An 18,157-nucleotide genomic window follows, 5' to 3' on the forward strand; every position below is an offset into this window, starting at 1 on the left:
TCGACGATGGTCGAGCAGTGGATGTGGTGTATTTGGATTTCAGCAAGGCATTTGATAGGGTTCCCCATGGTAGGCTCATTCATAAAGTCAGGAAGTATGGGATACAGGGAGATTTGGCTATCTGGATTCAGAATTGGTTGGCTGATAGAAGGCAGAAAGTGGTTGTAGATGGAAAGTTTTCTGACTGGAGGTCAGTGTTGAGTGGGGTCCTGCAGGGCTCTGTTCTTGGGCCTCTGCTCTTTGTAGTTTTTATAAGTGATGTGGATGAGGAGGTTGTGGGGTGGGTTAGTAAATTTACCAATGACACAAAGGTTGGAGGTGCCGTTGAGGGCTGTTGCAGGGCTGTTGCAGGCTGCAGCGTGACATAGACAGAATGCAGAGCTGGACTGAGAAATGGCAAATGGAGTTCAACCTGGATAAATGCGAAGTGATGATTTTGGAAGGTCAAACTTGAATGTTGAATATAGGATTAAAGACAGGATTCTTGGCAGTGTGGAGGAACAGGGGGATCTTGGTGTGCAGGTACATAGATCCCTCAAAGCTGCCACCCAAGTGGATAGGATTGTTTAGAAAGCATATGGTGTTTTGGCTTTCATTAACAGGGGGATCAAGTTTAAGAGCCGCAAGGTTTTGCTGCAGCTCTACAAGTCCCTGGTGAGACCACACTTGGAATATTGTGTACAATTCTGGTCGCCCTATTATAGGAAAGATATGAAGGCTTTGAAGACGGTGCAAAGAAGGTTTACCAGGATGCTACCTGGACTACAGGGCTTGTCTTACGAAGAAAGGTTGAATAAGCTCAGACTTTTCTCTCTGGAGAGAAGGAAGAAGAGAGGAGACCTGATCGTGGTGTACAAGTGTAATGAGAGGCATGGATAGAGGCGATAGCCGGAGACTTTTCCCCAGGGAAAGACTGCCATGAGGGGTCATAGTTTTAAGGTGTTAGGAGAAAGGTATAAAGGAGACGTCAGAGGTAGGTTCTTTACTCAGAGAGTTGTGAATGCATGGAATGTGTTGCCAGCTGTGGTGATGGAAGCAGAATCATTGGGGACATTTAAGCGACTGCTGCACATGCACATGGACAGCAGTGAATCGAGGGGTACGTAGGTTAGGTTATTTTATTTTAGATTCGGATTAATCCTTGGCACAACATCGTGGGCTGAAGGGCCTGTTCTGTGCTGTACTTTTCTATTATCTGGGTTCTATGTGTGGCCTACTGTTGCTCCTGTTTAGTATATCCACCAAAAATGTTAACACAGAGTATAGGGACAGGAGTAGGCCATTCAGTGTGGGTTTCTTCTGGGTGCTCCAGTTCTCTCCCACAGCCCAAAGATGTGCAAGTTAGGTGGTTTGGCCATAGTAAATTGCCCAGATTAGAATGGTGCTGGAAAAGCACAGCAGGTCAGGCAGCAGCCAAGAAGCAGGAAAAACTACATTCCAGGCAAAAGCCCATTGCCCCGTAGTTTCCAGGGATGTGCAGGCTAGGTGGATTAGTCTTGGGAAACAGAGGGTTACAGGGATAGGGTAGGGGGTTGGGTTTGGGTGGATGATCTTTGGAGGGTCAGTATGAACTCAATGGGCCAAATGGTTTGCTTCCACATTGTGGGGATGCTATGCAAATTCATAACACACAAATGATTCACTATCTCCCATGAGAAAAACCCTAATGACTTTCCCATGAACAGCCATCAACAGCACCACAATTCTGAGAACCTAATTCAATTCTGAGATCCCAACTGTTTACCAAACCAGAGACTTTCCTGATGTTTATGGGCAAACAGTTAGACTAAGGCAGTAGTGCGTAGATGATGTCACTGGACTAATAATAGAGGCACAGGTTCAAAACTCACCATGCTGCCGGTGGAATTTAAATTCAATTATTTAATTAATGATTTTAAAAATCTGGAATTAGAAGGCATTTCTGATTATGGAAGCCACTAATGTCCACTAGGGAAGGGAATCTGCTGTCTTTACCTGGTCCGGCCAACACGTGACTCTGGAGCCCGGATGTGCTTGATTGTGATTGGCTGGGTTGGATCAAATGTGGTCAACGTCAACACTAAAGAATGAAACCAGACGCAGCAGGGTAAGAGATGGTTCAGGCTCTATGCCCCGATTCTCCAGCACCCATTTACCAGGCAAGCCACATTCTTCTTTGTTCTTTTGTTTCCTTTTAGTTTTGTTTTTTCATTTTCTCTTTTGTATCAAAGTTCACCTTTTTTTTAAATGAGGGTGTCGCTGACAAGGCAGCGTTTATGACCCATTCCTAATTTCCCAGAGGGCAGTTTACAGTCAACCACATTGCTGTGGGTCTGGAGTCACTTGCAGGCCAGACCAGATAAGGATGGCAGTTTCCTTCCCTAAAGGACATTAGTAATCGAGTTTTTCCGTCAATCGATCCACAGACTTATCATTCTAGGTGTTTATTGAATTCAAATTCCACCATCTGGCAAAGCAACAGGAGATGAGAAGTAACTCTGGCAAATGCCAAGATTATAAATATTTAAAAATGAGTGACATGAGGACACCACCCCCTGCAGGTTCCCCTCCAAGCCACTCACCATTTTGATTTGGAAATATATCGCTTGCTCCTTCACTGTCACTAGGTCAAAATCCTCGGATTCCCTCCCTAACAGCATTGTGGGTCAACCTACTCAAAATGGACTGCAGCTACCTTCTCAATGGCAACTAGGGATGGACAAGCCTGTGTCGCCTACAGCCCGTGAATTAATAAAAAAAAACCTTGGTTGTAGAGCCCAGCGTGATTCCCCTTCCAGAATAAGAGAGTGTTGTGGTTACGTTCAATCTCTCCCAAGAGTTGCTGGAAAAATGTAATTCCATTTTTTAAAATATAAACTTGGTTTCCCTTACTAAGGTTGTCTGCTTTTTAAATCTTAATTGTTGGGCTGGGTGTGTTTGCAGGATAAGTCGATATTTATTGCCCATCCTAATTGCCCCCGAGAAGATGATGGTGAGGTATTTAGAACGTTTGAGCGTATTGCAATACACGGTTGTGATTGTGAGATGGAGCCAAAATTCATCCGCACAGCATCAGTCAGGGAAGGGAACAAACTGTGATTGACTTAACCCTGAAAGCACCTTGTTGCTGTTGCTGCCTGGGAGTGACATGATGACTCAGTGGTTAGCACTGCTGCTTCACAGCACCAGAGACCTGGATTCAATTCCAGCCTCCACTATCTGGGATGTGGAGTTTCCCTGTGTCTATGTGGAATACCACTAGGATGCTCTGGTGTCTTGCCACTGTCCAAAGGTGTGCGGGTTAGGTGAATTGGCCATGCTAAATTGCCCATAGTGTCAGGGAGGAGGTGGGTTAGCTATGGTAGTTACAGGGATGCGGGTGGGTCTGGGTGGAGTGCTCTTCAGAGGATCAGTGTAAACTTGATGGGCTGAATAGAGTCTAGATTAGAGTGGTGCTAGAAAAGCACAGCAAGTCAGGCAGCATCCGAGGAGCAAGAAAATCGACATTTCGGGCAAAAGCTCTTCATCAAGAATGAAGACAGAGAGCCTCCAGGGTGGAAGATAAATGGGCCTTGGGCTGAATGGCCTGCTTCCCCAATATTCTATGATCCTAGCATTTCACTTAGCCTAAGGTCGACAGCATAGGCCTCACGTACAGAAAACTAACAATTAATGCTCAACCTGTCCTTTACCAGTAACAGTGCCTGGTGAAGTATTACATAATCAAACCTTAATGGCTACAAGTGGGGAAGTTATGAATTATTAAAGTGGATTAATAGCCGTTATGCTTTGAGATGTGTATTGAACGGCAGGATTCCTTACATCTACTGAGCAGTTCATCATCATTTGAGACATGATGGGGTGATATGTGCTTTTTCTCAATCTAATGCAGCATTAGCATTTATTTCAGTTCTTCTTGACTAATTAGCTATTTAATATGTATTTTAATTCTTACCTGCCCCCTCCTTCAGTAATCTCAGGAGCATATTCTATTTGCACATTATCCATGTGGCTGCGTGGGTTTCCTCCGGGTGCTCTAGTTTTGTCTCACAATCCAAAGGTGTGCAGGTTAGGGTGGATTGGCCATATTAAATTGCCCAATGTTCAGGGATGTGTAGGTTAGGTGCAATAATCGGGGATAAATCCAGAATAGGGGAGGGGAATGGGCCTGGATGGGTTACTCTTCAGAGGGTCAGTGTGGACCTGTTGGGCCAAAGGGCCTGTTTCCACACTGTAGGGATTCTATGATTCTATTTAATTTCTTATTTAAAAATACGTTTCGTTCTTAACATTTATAAAAGTAGATTTCAAAGTATTTACAAATTGCTGTACTCCTGTACATTTTTATAGTGCATCATGTACTCCTGTGAGTGATTAGATTCCCTACAGCATGGAAACAGACCATTTGGCTCAACAAGTCCACACCGATCCTACGAAGAGCAACCCACCCAGCCCCATTCCCTACAATTATCCATGACAAATGCACCTAACACTATCAACCATTTAGCATGGCCAATTCACCTGACCTGCACATCTTTGGACTGTGGGAAGAAACCAGAGCACCCGGAGGAAACCTATGCCGACACGGGGGAGAATGTACTAACTCCACACAGACAGTCACCTGAGGCTGGGATTGAACCCGGGTGCAGTGAGGCAGCAGTGCTAACCACTGAGCCACCGTGCCACCTACCGCGATGGGGCAGTTTGTCTAGCAAGTGGTGGCCTCGAGGACAATGAATTGCTGGACAATGAATGCACAGAGCCAGATAATGTTCTGAGAAAATGAGTTTGAATCCTGCCTTGGCAGATGTTGGAATTTGAATTCAATTTTTTAATAAAGATCTGGAATGAAGAGTCTAATAATGACTGTGAATCCATTGTCAATTGTCAGAAAAACCCATCTGGGTCACTAATGTCCTTGAGGGAAGAAAACTGCCATCCTTACCTGGTCTGGCCCACATGTGACTCCTGACCCACGGCAATGTGGTTGACTCTGAACCGCCCTCTGGACAATTACAGTTGGGCAATAAATGCTGGTCTAGCCAGTGATGCCCATATCCCCCGAAAGAATGAAGAAAACACAAATGACATTTCTACATTCAGAATGGGGATTTGTATTAGGTTTAAACTGTTGTGTAGCTTGTTGGCTGATGACCTGCACCATAGAGCTGCACAAACCTCTCCCAAAGCACACACAAGGTTTTCGGTGGTGTTCTTTATGGTCTGCAGTTGCCATGGATGGTGACCAGATCCTCGCACACCAGTCAGCCTGTGATCCCCGGACCCATGGTCACCACGATAGTCCCTTAAATGGATCCTTGGGTGGTGTCTCCTGAGTCATGTGCCTAACGCAGTGTTTACTGGATCAGGCCACATTTCCTGCATCGCTTCCCTGAGCTATCACGCCAATGATAGGTGAACTACAAAAAGCCTGTATCTTCACTGTACCCATTAGGACGGCCCCGAGGTTGGATCTGCTTTCTGTAATGCTTCAACGCCATGGCTTTGAGTTGGTTCAAGATTGCTTTCTTGGAATCCTTCCAGTGTGATTGACGTTGTGATGAGTTAGAGTGTTCACTTGGCTCAGTCTGCTGCTGTACTGTGCACCCCCAACCCCCGGTCTCTGCATTTACTCATAAGCAGGTCAGTGGTTCCTGTCAGTTGATGTATTCTGTGATTGAACTTCACTCATAATTGACTTTTGAGTATTGACTGCGTTTCGTCAGACAGGCTGCACATGTCGCTGGAGGTCTCCCTGCACCCACACTCTGCTCCCAGTGCAGTGCAGTCATGTGACTTGGTGTAGGGTTGAAAAGGAATGCAAAAATGAATGACAGCTGCCAACCAGAAAGCAAGGGGTGGGGGTTGGCTCAGGACTGCGACGTCAGTGTCCAGGGTGGATCCAGGTCCTGTGCTGGTTTTGTGATTGGAGGTTTATTGCCCACAACAGTAAAGAACAGATTAGATCAGATTCCCTAAAGCGTGGAAACAAGCCCTTCGGCCCAACAAGTCCACACCGACCCTCCAAGAGTAACCCACCCAGACCCATTCCCCTACCCTATATTTACCCCGACTAATGCACCTAACTCTATGGGCAATTTAGCATGGCCAATTCACCTGACCTACACATCTTTGGAGTGTGGGAGGAAACCGAAGCACCCAGAGGAAACCCATGCAGACACAGGAAGAATGTGCAAACTCTACACAGACAGTCACCCAAGGGTGGAATTGAACCCGAGTCCCTGGCGCTGTGAGGCAACAGTGCTAACCACTGAGCCACTGTGCCTCTCAGTTACCCCACTCTCCCACCTGACTCTTCACTCCTCGATTCCTTATTGCATTACTGTCTGTGGGAGCTTGCTGTGCTGTCAGATGTGTTGCTTTTCAAAGACTGTGAAGTGCTTTGGACCATCAATCCTGAGGCAGTGAAAGGTACCACAGAAATGTACATTCTTTCTCGAGAAATTGAATCGGATGTTTTCAATTTGAGAATTGAGGCGAGGCATGTCCGAACCCTGCCGAGCTTTTCGGGGCCCCAAGAGTGTTGACACTCGACACGAGTGATCTTTGTGGCTGGAAGACATTCTGTTTGATGTTTTGCTGCCTTTTTTTTGTAATGTGCTGTCGATTTTGTTCACATGCAGAGTCCCAATCTTCCAAGGCAGATGACAGACAAAGACTGGCCAAAGAAAGGAGAGAAGAACGAGAGAGAACTCTGGGTGAGTTTGTTCTGCTTCTCTCAATGAATTGATGTGCAGTTTCTGGGTATGTAAATGATGCTGGGCCTTTTTTGCAGAACTCCCACGAGAGAGAGAGAATCTGTGATCCACTCAGACCGCAAACACCGTCGGTTCTGGAGGAGTATTAGTTCCTGCCATTGATAACAGTACCCAGAGTGCCCTATAAATCTTCCCAATCGCAAAGGGGATGAACTATTTCATGACCATCACTGTCACAATGGGCCAAAGGGCCTTGTTCTGTGAGGCAAAATGTATCATTCCTTTTGACTCAGGAGCAAGCTAGCCTCTGTCTATCTTGGAGTCCCATGACACCAGTCCTATCTCTGGACTGTTACAGAGAGCAAGGGGAATAGCAAACAATTTGCAGATTTCCAACTGTGTCCCTGCACCCCTCCCCACCTCCCACCTTCCACCAAGGCCAGGGTCACCTTGAGTGACATGTTTGATGACTGTACAATGAATGGGTGAGCAAATAGCCTTTGCCACACTCTGTGATGGGCAGAGACGGACATCGGAGGAATTAGACCTTGGTCAGATGGGCCAAGGAGTATCAGATGCAGTCAAATGTAGATAATTGCGAGGTGTTGCATTTTCATAAGACAAACCATGGCAGGACTTAGGCATTTAATGGTAAAGTCCTGGCGAGTGTTGCTGAACAAAGAGACCTCAGGGTGCAGGTTCATAGTTTCCTGAAAGTGGGGTGACAGGCAGAGGGGACGATGAAGAAGGTGTGTGACTGTTTTGCCTTTATAGGTCAGAACATTGAATACAGGAGTTGGTGGTCATGTTGCAGCTGTACAGGTTAGTTCATTGGTTAGGCCACTGTTGGAACACTACATTCAGTTCTGGTCTCCCTGCTATAGGAAGGATGTTATGAAACTTGAAAGGATTCAGAAAAAATCTACAAGGATGTTGCCGGGATTAGAGGATTTGAACTAATGGGAGAGGCTGAATAGGCTGGGGCTGCTTTGCCTGGAGCATCAGAGGCTGAGGGGTGACCTTATAGAGGTGTATAAAATCATGAGGGGCATGGGTGGGATAAATAGACAAGGTCATTTTTCCAAGCGGAGTCCAAAACAAAAGGGCACAGGTTTAAGGCGAGAGGGGCAATATTTAAAAGGGACCTCAGGAGCAACGTTTTCATACGAGGTGCTGCGTGTATGGGAATGAGCAGCCAGAGTCAGTGGTGAATGCTGGTACAATTACGACATGGATGGGTACATGTATAGGAAAGGAATAGAGAGATATGGACCAAATGCTGGCAAATGGGACTAAATTAATTTCGTAATATCCGGGTTGGCATGGAGGAGCGGACCAAACAGTCTGTTCCTATGCTGTATGATTCTATGTTTGGAGCTAAGAGTTGGAATTGTCTTCCAGAGAAGGCAGTAGAGGCTGGATAATAGAATATATTCAGGGATGAGATCAAGTCTAGGTTCTGTAGCAGTCAGAATCTACCAATTGTGAGTATGTGTGAGGTGGTGGTGGTGCAGTAAGCCTGTTCACTGACCTTGCACTCTCCTGTCAGCCGTGAGAGAGCAGCAGATCCTGCAGAAGGAGAAACGAGCCCAACTGCTTTACGAGAGGCAGATTGAGGAGCGGTGGAAGAAGCTGGAGGAGCAGAGACAGCGGGAGGAGCAGAGAAGAGCCGCCGTTGAGGAAAAACGAAAGCAGAAGCTGGAAGAAGAGAAGGTGAGCTGGTTGGAGCTGGAGCAAGGATTCTTTTATTCAGAGTTTACTTTACCTCATTTGCTTGAAATCTCTCGACTTGGCTGAGTGTGAAAATGGAGAGAGTTAATGAGTGGGGACAGTGAGCGATGTTAATCTTAACTTTGATAAGATACCACATAGCAGACTTGATAGCAAGCCTTTGGGGTTTAAAAAAAATCAGAGGCCATTTAGATATAATATCAGCTAAGAAACTAGAGAAAAGATGTCATCATAAACATTTGTTTTCAAAACTGGAAAATGTGTTGTTCCCCGGGGATCAGTATTAGGAACATTGCTCTTTTTGATGTGTATTAATGATCTGGACTTGGACATACATTAGTCACAGAGCCATAGAGTTTTACAGTATAGAAGGGGGCCTTTTGACTTATCATGTCTGTACTGATTTGATTATCACGTGTATCTTGTTACAAAATACAATGAAAAATGTTGTGTTTTGTTGCGTTGGCACTCTCTGTCGCCATCTTAAAACACAGAAAAATAAACCAAAACATGGAATGTAAAGAATAAGGATATAATGAAAAAAGTGTTGAACTTTACGCTCCTTCTGGTTAAGTGCTCCACCACGGGTCATCTTCAAACAGTGTGGTGCTGGAAAAGCACAGCGTCCAGCTCTTCATCAGGAATGGGGAGTGGTGGTGGTGGTGGGGGAATGGGTGGCAAGGGGGGGGGGGGAGGTGAGATAAATAGGGATGGAATACGATAGGTAGATGAATGTGGCGGTGAAGGTGATAGGATGGAATAGAGGGTAGAGCAGATAGATGGGAAGGAAGACAGACAGGTAGGACAGTTTGAGAGGGCGGTCCCATTTATCTGTCAGCCAGGCAGCAGCCTTCAAGTTGTTTGACTGCCAGCAAAGAATGGAGACCGAGAAAAGCTCCATTGGGAGGCTCCTGAGGGAAACTTGTTCTTCCACATAGCTATAAATATCTACCACATTGGACCGAGGTGTTACTGAGACAAGTTGAGGAGTCAGGGTCCAAACTGAAATTCAAGACCCTCAAAGGTAATAATCTGGATTGCCATATGAACCATATCATTATAATAATGTTAGAATATAATTGCAATATTCTGAAACCACTAACCCCTCACCTTAACCTGTTGGATCTTAGACACATTTGCTACAAGGAAAAGGTTCTCACTATCAGCTCAGTCTGTGCCCCTCATAATCTTGCGTACCTCAATCAGAACCACTCCCAGCCTCTTCTGCTCCAGGGAAAACAAACCCAGCATATCCAGTCATTCCTTATCCCGGGCATAATCCTGGTGTATCTCCTCTGTACCCTCTCCAGTGCAGTCATGTCCGATAGTGAGGTCACCAGAACTGCACACACAATTCCATCCTTGACCTAACCAATGTTTTATAAAGTTGTGTTAAGACTTCCTTGCTCCTATATTCTACTCCTTGGCTAATGAAGGCAAGCATCCCATGTGTCGTCTTCACCTCACTGTCTACATGTGCTGACATCTTCAGGGAGCTGTGGACATTTACACCAAGGTCCCTTTGTCCTGTAGTACTCCCTGGGGACATACAATTCCTTGTGTATATCCTTCCCGTAATAGACCTCCTAAAATGCACCACCTTGCACTTATCAGGATTGAATTCCATCTGCCATTGCTCTGCCCAGTTTCAGCTGATCAATATCAGCCTTAACTTGAGACCATTCTCTTTATGTGAACCATATAGACATTCAAGAAGATTAAAGAATTGAAGCCATTCTCCAAGAGAGTTGTGTGGGAAGAAGGGGATTTTGATTCCTGGGGCACTGATCCCAGTATTGGCGAATGAGGGAACTGCAATGGCCTCCACTTAAAAAAGATGAGACCAGTGTCTTTATGAACTGTAAAGCTGGGATTGTGGACAGCGCTTTAAACGGATACATGGTGGGTGAGACAGGGGTAAGTAAGGGGAGATTCAGAAATCCAAAGGAGAGAAAAGATTTGAGTGAAGACCACTGAGACATTTAAGAGGGCATTTGATGATTTTGTTTGATTAGAAAAGATTTACAAGCGTGCTGCCAGGGTTGGAGGATTTGAGCTATAGGGAGAGGTTGAAAAAGCTAGGGCTGTTTTCAGTTGAGCGTCGATGGCTGAGGGATGCTCTTATAAAGTGTTATAAAATCATGAGGGGCATGGATAGGGTAAATTGGCAAGGTCGTTTCCCCGGATCCGGGTGTACAGAACTAGAGGGCATAGGTTTAGAGTGAGAGGGATAAGATTTAAAAGGAAGCCAACGGGCACCTTTTTCACGCAGAGGATGGTGTGTGTATAGAATCAGCTGCCAGAGGAAGTGGTAGACACTGGTACAATTACAATATTTAAAAGGCATCTGGATGGACATATGAATAGGAAGGGTTTAGGGAGATATTAGCCAACTGCTGGCAAATGGGACTAGATTAATTTAGGATATCTGGTTGGGATTAACGAGTTGAACCACAGGGTTCGTTTCTGTGCTGTACATCCCTGTGATTCTAAATAATGGGAAAGGTTATGGGGTAAAAGGCAGGAGATGGGATTCAGCAATGATACTCATTTGAAGAGTCAGTATGGAGTGGGCTGAATGGTCTCCTTCTGTACCATTAGCTTTCCGTGATTCTGTGATAATCGACATAGGACAGGAAAAAACTGTGTTTAATAGTATTTTAATGCATTTCTGAATAAAACCCACTTAAAAGGCATAGAAACAATGAAAGCCTGAGTAACCGATAATTGTTTAGATGAGCAAGAGCAATGCAGCAGTCGCAAGGCATAACCTTAAGGTAATTTGTGGTCTTTAGAAGGGAGCTGGTGTAGAGTTTATTTTATGTGCCCACATCATCATCGACTTACTGCGACAGTGCTGGCGCAAGGCAGAGCTTGAACAATCAAGTGCTATTGACTGAATTGTCTGCAGATCTCTCTTATGGTAATGCAAGCAAATTAAACACACAGCAATTTGCCTTTTGCAGAAATCAATGTAACAAGGCACTAATAATGCACTAGAAACCAGCCAACTGACACCAGAGAGAGAATCCTGAAAGTACAAAGGACCCACACAAAAGGTGTATTGATTATCACTATTTGCAGTTAGTGTGCAACGGGAAATTATTCTAGCCAAGAAGATTTACCAGCACAGCTGGTCAATAATGCAGTAGGAGTTATACTGCAAGACTGTTCTATCTGGCTCTAGGAATCCTGGTGTCTTTTCATCTACAGGATTTCTGCAATTTTTTTGGAGATGTGAAATTGTTCTTGAAAACCAATAATGAGTTTTAACCATTCTGGACTCACCTGGTAACGCTTTCAAGGATGTGGTGTAGTGGTAATGTCACAGGGCTAGAAATCCAGCTGACCAGGACCTGATCACAGATTCACGTCCTGCTATTGCTGGAGTTTCGATTCAGTTAATAAAACGTGGATTTACAGCAGCGATGGTGACAATTGCATCAATGATAAACCCATTCTGGTTCACTAATATCCTTTAAGGAAGATTGGTTTGGCTTACACGTGACTGCAGACCAACAGCAATGAGGTTCACTCTTAACTGCCCTTTGACATCACCGAGCAAACCAGGGCAATTCGCAGTGGGCAACAAATGCTGAGCCAGCCAGTGATGCCCACATCCCAAAAATGAATAGAATCATATTAGAAGGTTCCCACTCAAGGGGTTTGGGCAAGCAGGCCAGGCTGACACTCCTATGAACACTTAAACTCTAGATTTATAAAATCCGTTACTTAACCTTTGAGACTCCAGGGAGGGCCATGATTGTCTGTATAACCAATTGAAACATATAGAATACTGAATGGCCTGGAAGAGTGGATTTTGGAAAGGTGTTTCCATTGGTAGGAGAGACTAGGACCCGAGGGCACAGCTTCAGAATAAAGGGAAGACCTTTTAGAATGGAGTTAGGGAGAAACTTCTTCATCCAGAGACTCGTGAGTCTATGGAATTCATTGCCGCAGAAGGCTGTGGAGGCCAGGTCATTTAGTATATTGAAGACTGAGATAGAAAAGGGGATCAAGGGTTAAGGGGATGAGCAACTTATCAGCCGTGATTGAATGGCGGAACAGACTGGATGGGCTGAGTGGCTTCATGTCTAGCCCAATGTCTTAATTCACAATTTAACCATTCTTTGCTCACAGTTATTCTGGTGTCTCTCCACCGCACCACCACTGAGGTGATCTTTTATCAGATCCTGTCAGGGTGAATCCTGCGAGAAGCTGTCCCGTATTGGAAAGACTGGAACTACTTTGAAAACAAGAGATCTCCCATTCCAAACAAAGACAGGAATCTCATTTCTGTCACGGATTGGTTAATCTACGGACTTGCCAACTCTGAAGATCAGTGGAGGCTGGGCACTTGAATTTGTTCGAGGCCTGAAATTTGTCCCCCTCCCCTAACTGATTCCTCTTTCCCCTGTGTCATTTCTTGTCCATTACCATGAGCAACCTGTAATTTTAGAGAAGGATACACTTATATTTTAGGCACTGCAGCATAAGCACCCTAGGCACCATCGTTGACTAGTTCTGCGATGGTCCAATTATTGCTCTCTCAGGGAATTGGGCAGAAAAATGAAATTGAAGGCCAAGATCAGCCATGATCATATTGAACGACTGAGCAGATGGAAGGCTAAATGGTCTACTGTATCTCTATCTCTTATGATGTTAAGCTGCTTACTCAGTTACCTTCAAGTCAAAGGGTTGTAAGTTCAAAGCCTTGATTATCTATAACAACAGGACAACTGCTGATGTTTTTCTGCATTGTTGTCTTTCCAGTGGGATTTTAAATCTAGACCTGGTATCCCCTCACTGATGCATTGGCAACATTATAGCACAGAACTGCAACACCAAGTTCATGCCAACTGGCCCTGGAGTAATCCAGTCCAATTCATTTCCCACTCCACCCCTATCCCTCTACAAATTTATTCCCTTTTATTATAAGCAAAATACCTATTTTAAAATAAATAAACAAATTTATTTTAGTGTGTTTTATTTTATTATATGAAATAAATATAGGAGAAACTCATCAGGTCTGGCAGCACCTGTGAAGAAGGAAACAGAGTTCGCATTTTGAGTGTGGTGTAACTCTTCTTCAGAACTGAGAAAGAGTTTGAAATTTTTTTTATATGGTTGACAGAGTTGGCAGGGAAGCAAGTGAAGCAAATGGTGAGGGTGCCCAGAGCCAAAGACAAAGGGGTATGTGATGTTGGTGGAGGAGGGACAGAGATGCAAGAACAGTGTGAATGAAGGTGTGACAAGCAGAAAATGGATTCCCAGTTAGCAAGATACAAGCAAGGTATGACTGTGTGTGTGTGTGCACACACGTGTCTGTGTGTGTTTGTATATCTTGATGTGTCTGTGTGATATGTGTGTCTTTGTGTGTGTGGGCATATCTGACTGGCATATGTGTGTGTGTCTATGTGGGCGTATCTGACTGGTATGTGTGTGTGTCTGTGTGGTGTGTGTGCGCGTACCTGACTGTGTGTGTGTGGGTGTATCTGACTGGTATGTGTGTGTGTCTGTCTGGTGAGTGGGCGTATCTGACTGGTATGTGTGTGTGCCTGTGTGGTGTGAGGGCGTATCTGACTGGTATGTGTGTGTGTCTGTGTGGTGTGTGTGCGCGTACCTGACTGTGTGTGTCGTGTGGTCTGTGGGCGTATCTGACTGGTCTGTGTGGTGTGTCTTGAGTGGTGTGGGAATATCTGACTGGTCTGTGTGGTGTGTCTTGAGTGGTGTGGGAATATCTGACTGGTATGTGTGTGTATCTGTATGGTGTGTGGGGATCCTTGGTTGAGGAGGAAGGGAGGTAGCCATGTTGAAGCCATGTTAGAACAAATGATGTAGAGACGGAGAAACTGGGAGAACGGAAAGAAATCCTGACAGAAAGCAGGATGTGAGAAGGTGTATTTATGGTAACTGTGGGTTTGTAATGGATATCAGCTCATCCCCAAGAAGGAACAGTCAGAGATTGAGCAGATGAAAGTGAGAAAAGCATGGAAATTGGAAGCAAAACTGATTAGGTTTTTTTCCATTTCCGGATGAGAGCAGGAATCAACACCAAACACAGCGTCAGTGTATCAGAGAAAGAGAAGTAGGTGAGAGCCCATGGTTTGGAACGAGGAGTGTTCCAGATAACCCACAAAGAGACAAATATAACTGGGAGCGCATGGGTACCCATGGCCACCTCTTTGACTTGGAGAAAGAGAAATGCATAAAAGAAGCTGGTCAAAGTCAGGATGAACTCAACCTGGTGGTGATGGATGGGCCTGGTTTAGGTCTCCTTTCAGGAAAGAAACACAAGGCCTAGACAAGCAGAGAAGGCAGCTAGGAAGAGTAAACTGGAAATTGTAGAGCTCGTGGAAAGTGGCAGACGAATCACAAATGTGAGCAGGAAGAGACTGAACAAGTGGGGATAGCAGAGAGTCAAGAGCAGAAGAAGAAATTATTTCAACGGGACAGGATCCGTCTGAAGTGATGGATCTGAGAGCAGTTCTGTTGAGTATTTTGCGAAAAGGGTAGAAGCGGCCTGTGGGATTGGGAGACTGAGGTTGACATTGCGGAGGGAGATCTCCAGTGACAGTGTTGGAAACTCCAGCCTGGTGTTCAATGGGAGGGGTCATGGTCAGGATGAGATGAGAGGAAGCATCTGAGATTAGGACTCAGCTTCTGCCAGGTAGAGGGCAGCACACCAGATGTTAACAGGCAGGTTTGACAGCAAGGTCAGAGTTGGAGCTGAGGGAATGGAGTGCAGCAAATTCAGTGGGAGCCAGTTTAGAGTAGGGGAGGGGAGCAAAGAAATGCAGGTGGGCACCATGATGTCAGCAATGCTTGATGAAAGATCAAGTATCAACAAAAGGACAGAGATACATGGACAGAGAGTACTGGAGATGGGAGAAAGGGTCAGTGTAGCGGGAAGAGGACACCTGCCAAAGAAGTGGAAGCAGAGACGATGGGAGAAGAGTTCAGTGTCATGTCGTGCCCAAAATGCATTGAGTTGGGGAAGTAAAGGGATAAAACGGAGTCCTTCGCTGAGCACAGAACATCATCGGAGAGAGGGAGGTCAGAGACGAGAGTGAGTAAGAAGTGAGAGTAGGTGAAGGAATGGGGGGTTTGGGGGAAGAGGATCCAGATCAGCATCCATGAGCATTTGGAGGTTAAAGGAAGAGAAGACATTTCATGTTAAAACATTGAATGAGGCGGAGGACAAAATGGAACAAGGACGGGGCAGTAGGACATTTTGAGAGAGTGTGAGACACTGCTGCTGGAGCGAGAAGAATGAAGAGTGTGCATTATGGTGGCACACAGCAGTGTGTGTGGATGAGGTGAGAATACCTATCAGAGGAGTGTTGTACATCACAAATCCCTGTGATCCTGGCTGGATTCAAAACACTGCACTCTTGATGTTAACTCTCTTTCTTTCTCCACAGATGTCAGATCGCACCAGCATTCATTGTCCGCATTCCCTTCAGTGGTCCGCCCATTTTGTTTTAAGACTATTAATCATATCCACTTCAAAGACCCTTTTCCAACAGTGTTGATCCTTCTTGCTGTGTTTAAAAACTTCATATTCCCCTTTGCATCTTTCATCTGTGCCCTGCCCATCATTGTAACAACTGCTTATTGGGACAGATTTTTCTCGCATCTTGTCCATGGCTATAGAATTTGCATTAGTTATCTCCCAGCCCCAGATTCTCCAACCCAGTCTTGCTGTTAAAAAGCCACATATCTCCCCCATCTGCCCAGCACCTTCCAAGCATTCTCACAACCTTCCCAAAGAGTGGGGCTAGACCAGAGGAAGTCACAGCTGTGAAAATTCAAGCCAAAAGTTTGCATTGACAAAAGCTTTCTAACTTCACCTCCTTTGCAAGCGGGGGCATGCTGGTCCTATAACACGGGGAGGTGATGGCCTCATGGTATCATCACTGGATTGTTAATCCAGCGACCCAGGTCATGTTCTGGGGACACTGGTTCAAATCCAGCCACGACGGATGGTGGAATTTGAATTCAATAATAGTCTGGAATTAAGAGTCTAACGATGACCATTAATCTATTGTAGATTGTTGGAAAAACCCATCTGGGTTACTAATGTCCATTAGAGAAGGAAACTGCCATCCTGACCTGGTCCAACCTACATGTGACTCCAGACCCACAGCATTGTGGTTGACTCTTAACTGCCCTCCGGGCAATTATGGATTGACAATAAATGCTGGCCTAGACAACGAAGCTCTCATCCCATCAATGAATTTTTAAAAATGATGGATCAAAACCATCCTCCTCTATTTGAGAGTTCCAATTTGCCACATGCGTGTGCAGCGCCTGCCAGCGATAAGGGACGACATGATGGCTTAATGGTTAGAACTGCTGCCTTACAGCGCCACCCATTTGATTCATCAGGAATGCATCAGGCTTTTGCCCGAAAACAGGAAGAAAGTTAGCCACCAAGATACACGAACACCAGCTAGCCACAAAAAGACACGACCCTCTCTCTCTCGTAGCCCTACACACAGATGAAAAAAAACACCATTTCGACTGGGACAGCACATCTATCCTGGGACAGGCTAAGCAAAGACATGCCAGAGAAGTCCTAGAGGCCTGGCACTCCAACCACAACACAATAAACAAACACATAGGTCTAGATACCATCTATCAACCCCTCAGAAAACGAACAGGAAATGACATCAACACAAACACCTGGAACCCCATCCAGGAGAAAGATATAAATAGAAAGCAGGAGACAATAGCTTCGCTTCACTTGGAGGTCGCCACTGATGATGTTACCTAGCTAGGTAATGAAATGTCTGGATATCAAACCTACAGCTCAGTGAGCAAACCTACACCCTAAACCTCAACCTGAGCTACAAACCTTCACAAACCCTGCAATAGGGTAGAGGAGTTGGATGCTCTTTAAAGGGTCAGTGTGGACTCAATGGGCTGAATAGCTGCTTCCACACTGTAGGGATTCTTGTTTGAGTGAATGGAATGAGTTTTTTTCTTCTTGAATGAATAAATAGATGAGTTGACTTTTCCACAGAGCAGAAGACGCATTTGCTGCAGGCAATGACAGTGTAGAATTCCATCTGCAAAGTGAAAGAAGCTTTTAGGCATCAGGATCAGTGAGACCCTCGCTCTGCTGCTGCATCACCAAGGCTAAAATGTTCATCAAGGTTTTGAGAGGAGCATTCCATGTGAGCAACCTACACGAAGCATTTGGTCAAAGGCAGGAGTATCGCTCACCAGGTGCACATGTGCGCACACACATCACACTCACTAATTGGCTAAATAATCAACTGGAAGGGGGATTGAGAGAGAGAGAGATTGGGAGTGAGGAATGAGAGAGAGAGAGCGAGAGATTTGGAGTGGGGATTGAGAGAGTGAGAGAGATTGGGAGTGGGGAACGAGAGAGAGAGATTGGGAGTGGGGAACGAGAGAGAGAGAGTGGGAGTGGGGAACGAGAGAGAGAGAGAGACTGGGAGTGGGGAACGAGAGAGAGAGAGAGACTGGGAGTGGGGAACGAGAGAGAGAGAGAGAGAGAGAGAGTGGGACTGGGGAACGAGAGAGAGAGAGCGACTGGGAGTGGGGAACGAGAGAGAGAGAGAGACTGGGAGTGGGGAACGAGAGAGAGAGAGAGACTGGGAGTGGGGAACGAGAGAGAGAGAGAGACTGGGAGTGGGGAACGAGAGAGAGAGAGAGACTGGGAGTGGGGAACGAGAGAGAGAGAGAGACTGGGAGTG

General features: G+C 45.5%; 1 protein-coding gene across 1 annotated transcript in view; it reads left to right on the forward strand.

Annotated features, from left to right (window-relative positions):
* Positions 1 to 18,157, forward strand: part of LOC122554875 (MAP7 domain-containing protein 2-like) — an 86,454-nt gene that overhangs the window by 16,021 nt on the left and 52,276 nt on the right. The window contains exons 2-3 of the mRNA XM_043700231.1: positions 6,624 to 6,698; positions 8,248 to 8,411. Of these exons, the coding sequence (XP_043556166.1) occupies positions 6,624 to 6,698; positions 8,248 to 8,411 (239 nt within the window). The remainder of the gene's footprint in view (positions 1 to 6,623; positions 6,699 to 8,247; positions 8,412 to 18,157) is intronic.

This window comes from Chiloscyllium plagiosum, chromosome 12 (genome assembly GCF_004010195.1).
Source record: "Chiloscyllium plagiosum isolate BGI_BamShark_2017 chromosome 12, ASM401019v2, whole genome shotgun sequence".
Taxonomy (NCBI): domain Eukaryota; kingdom Metazoa; phylum Chordata; class Chondrichthyes; order Orectolobiformes; family Hemiscylliidae; genus Chiloscyllium; species Chiloscyllium plagiosum.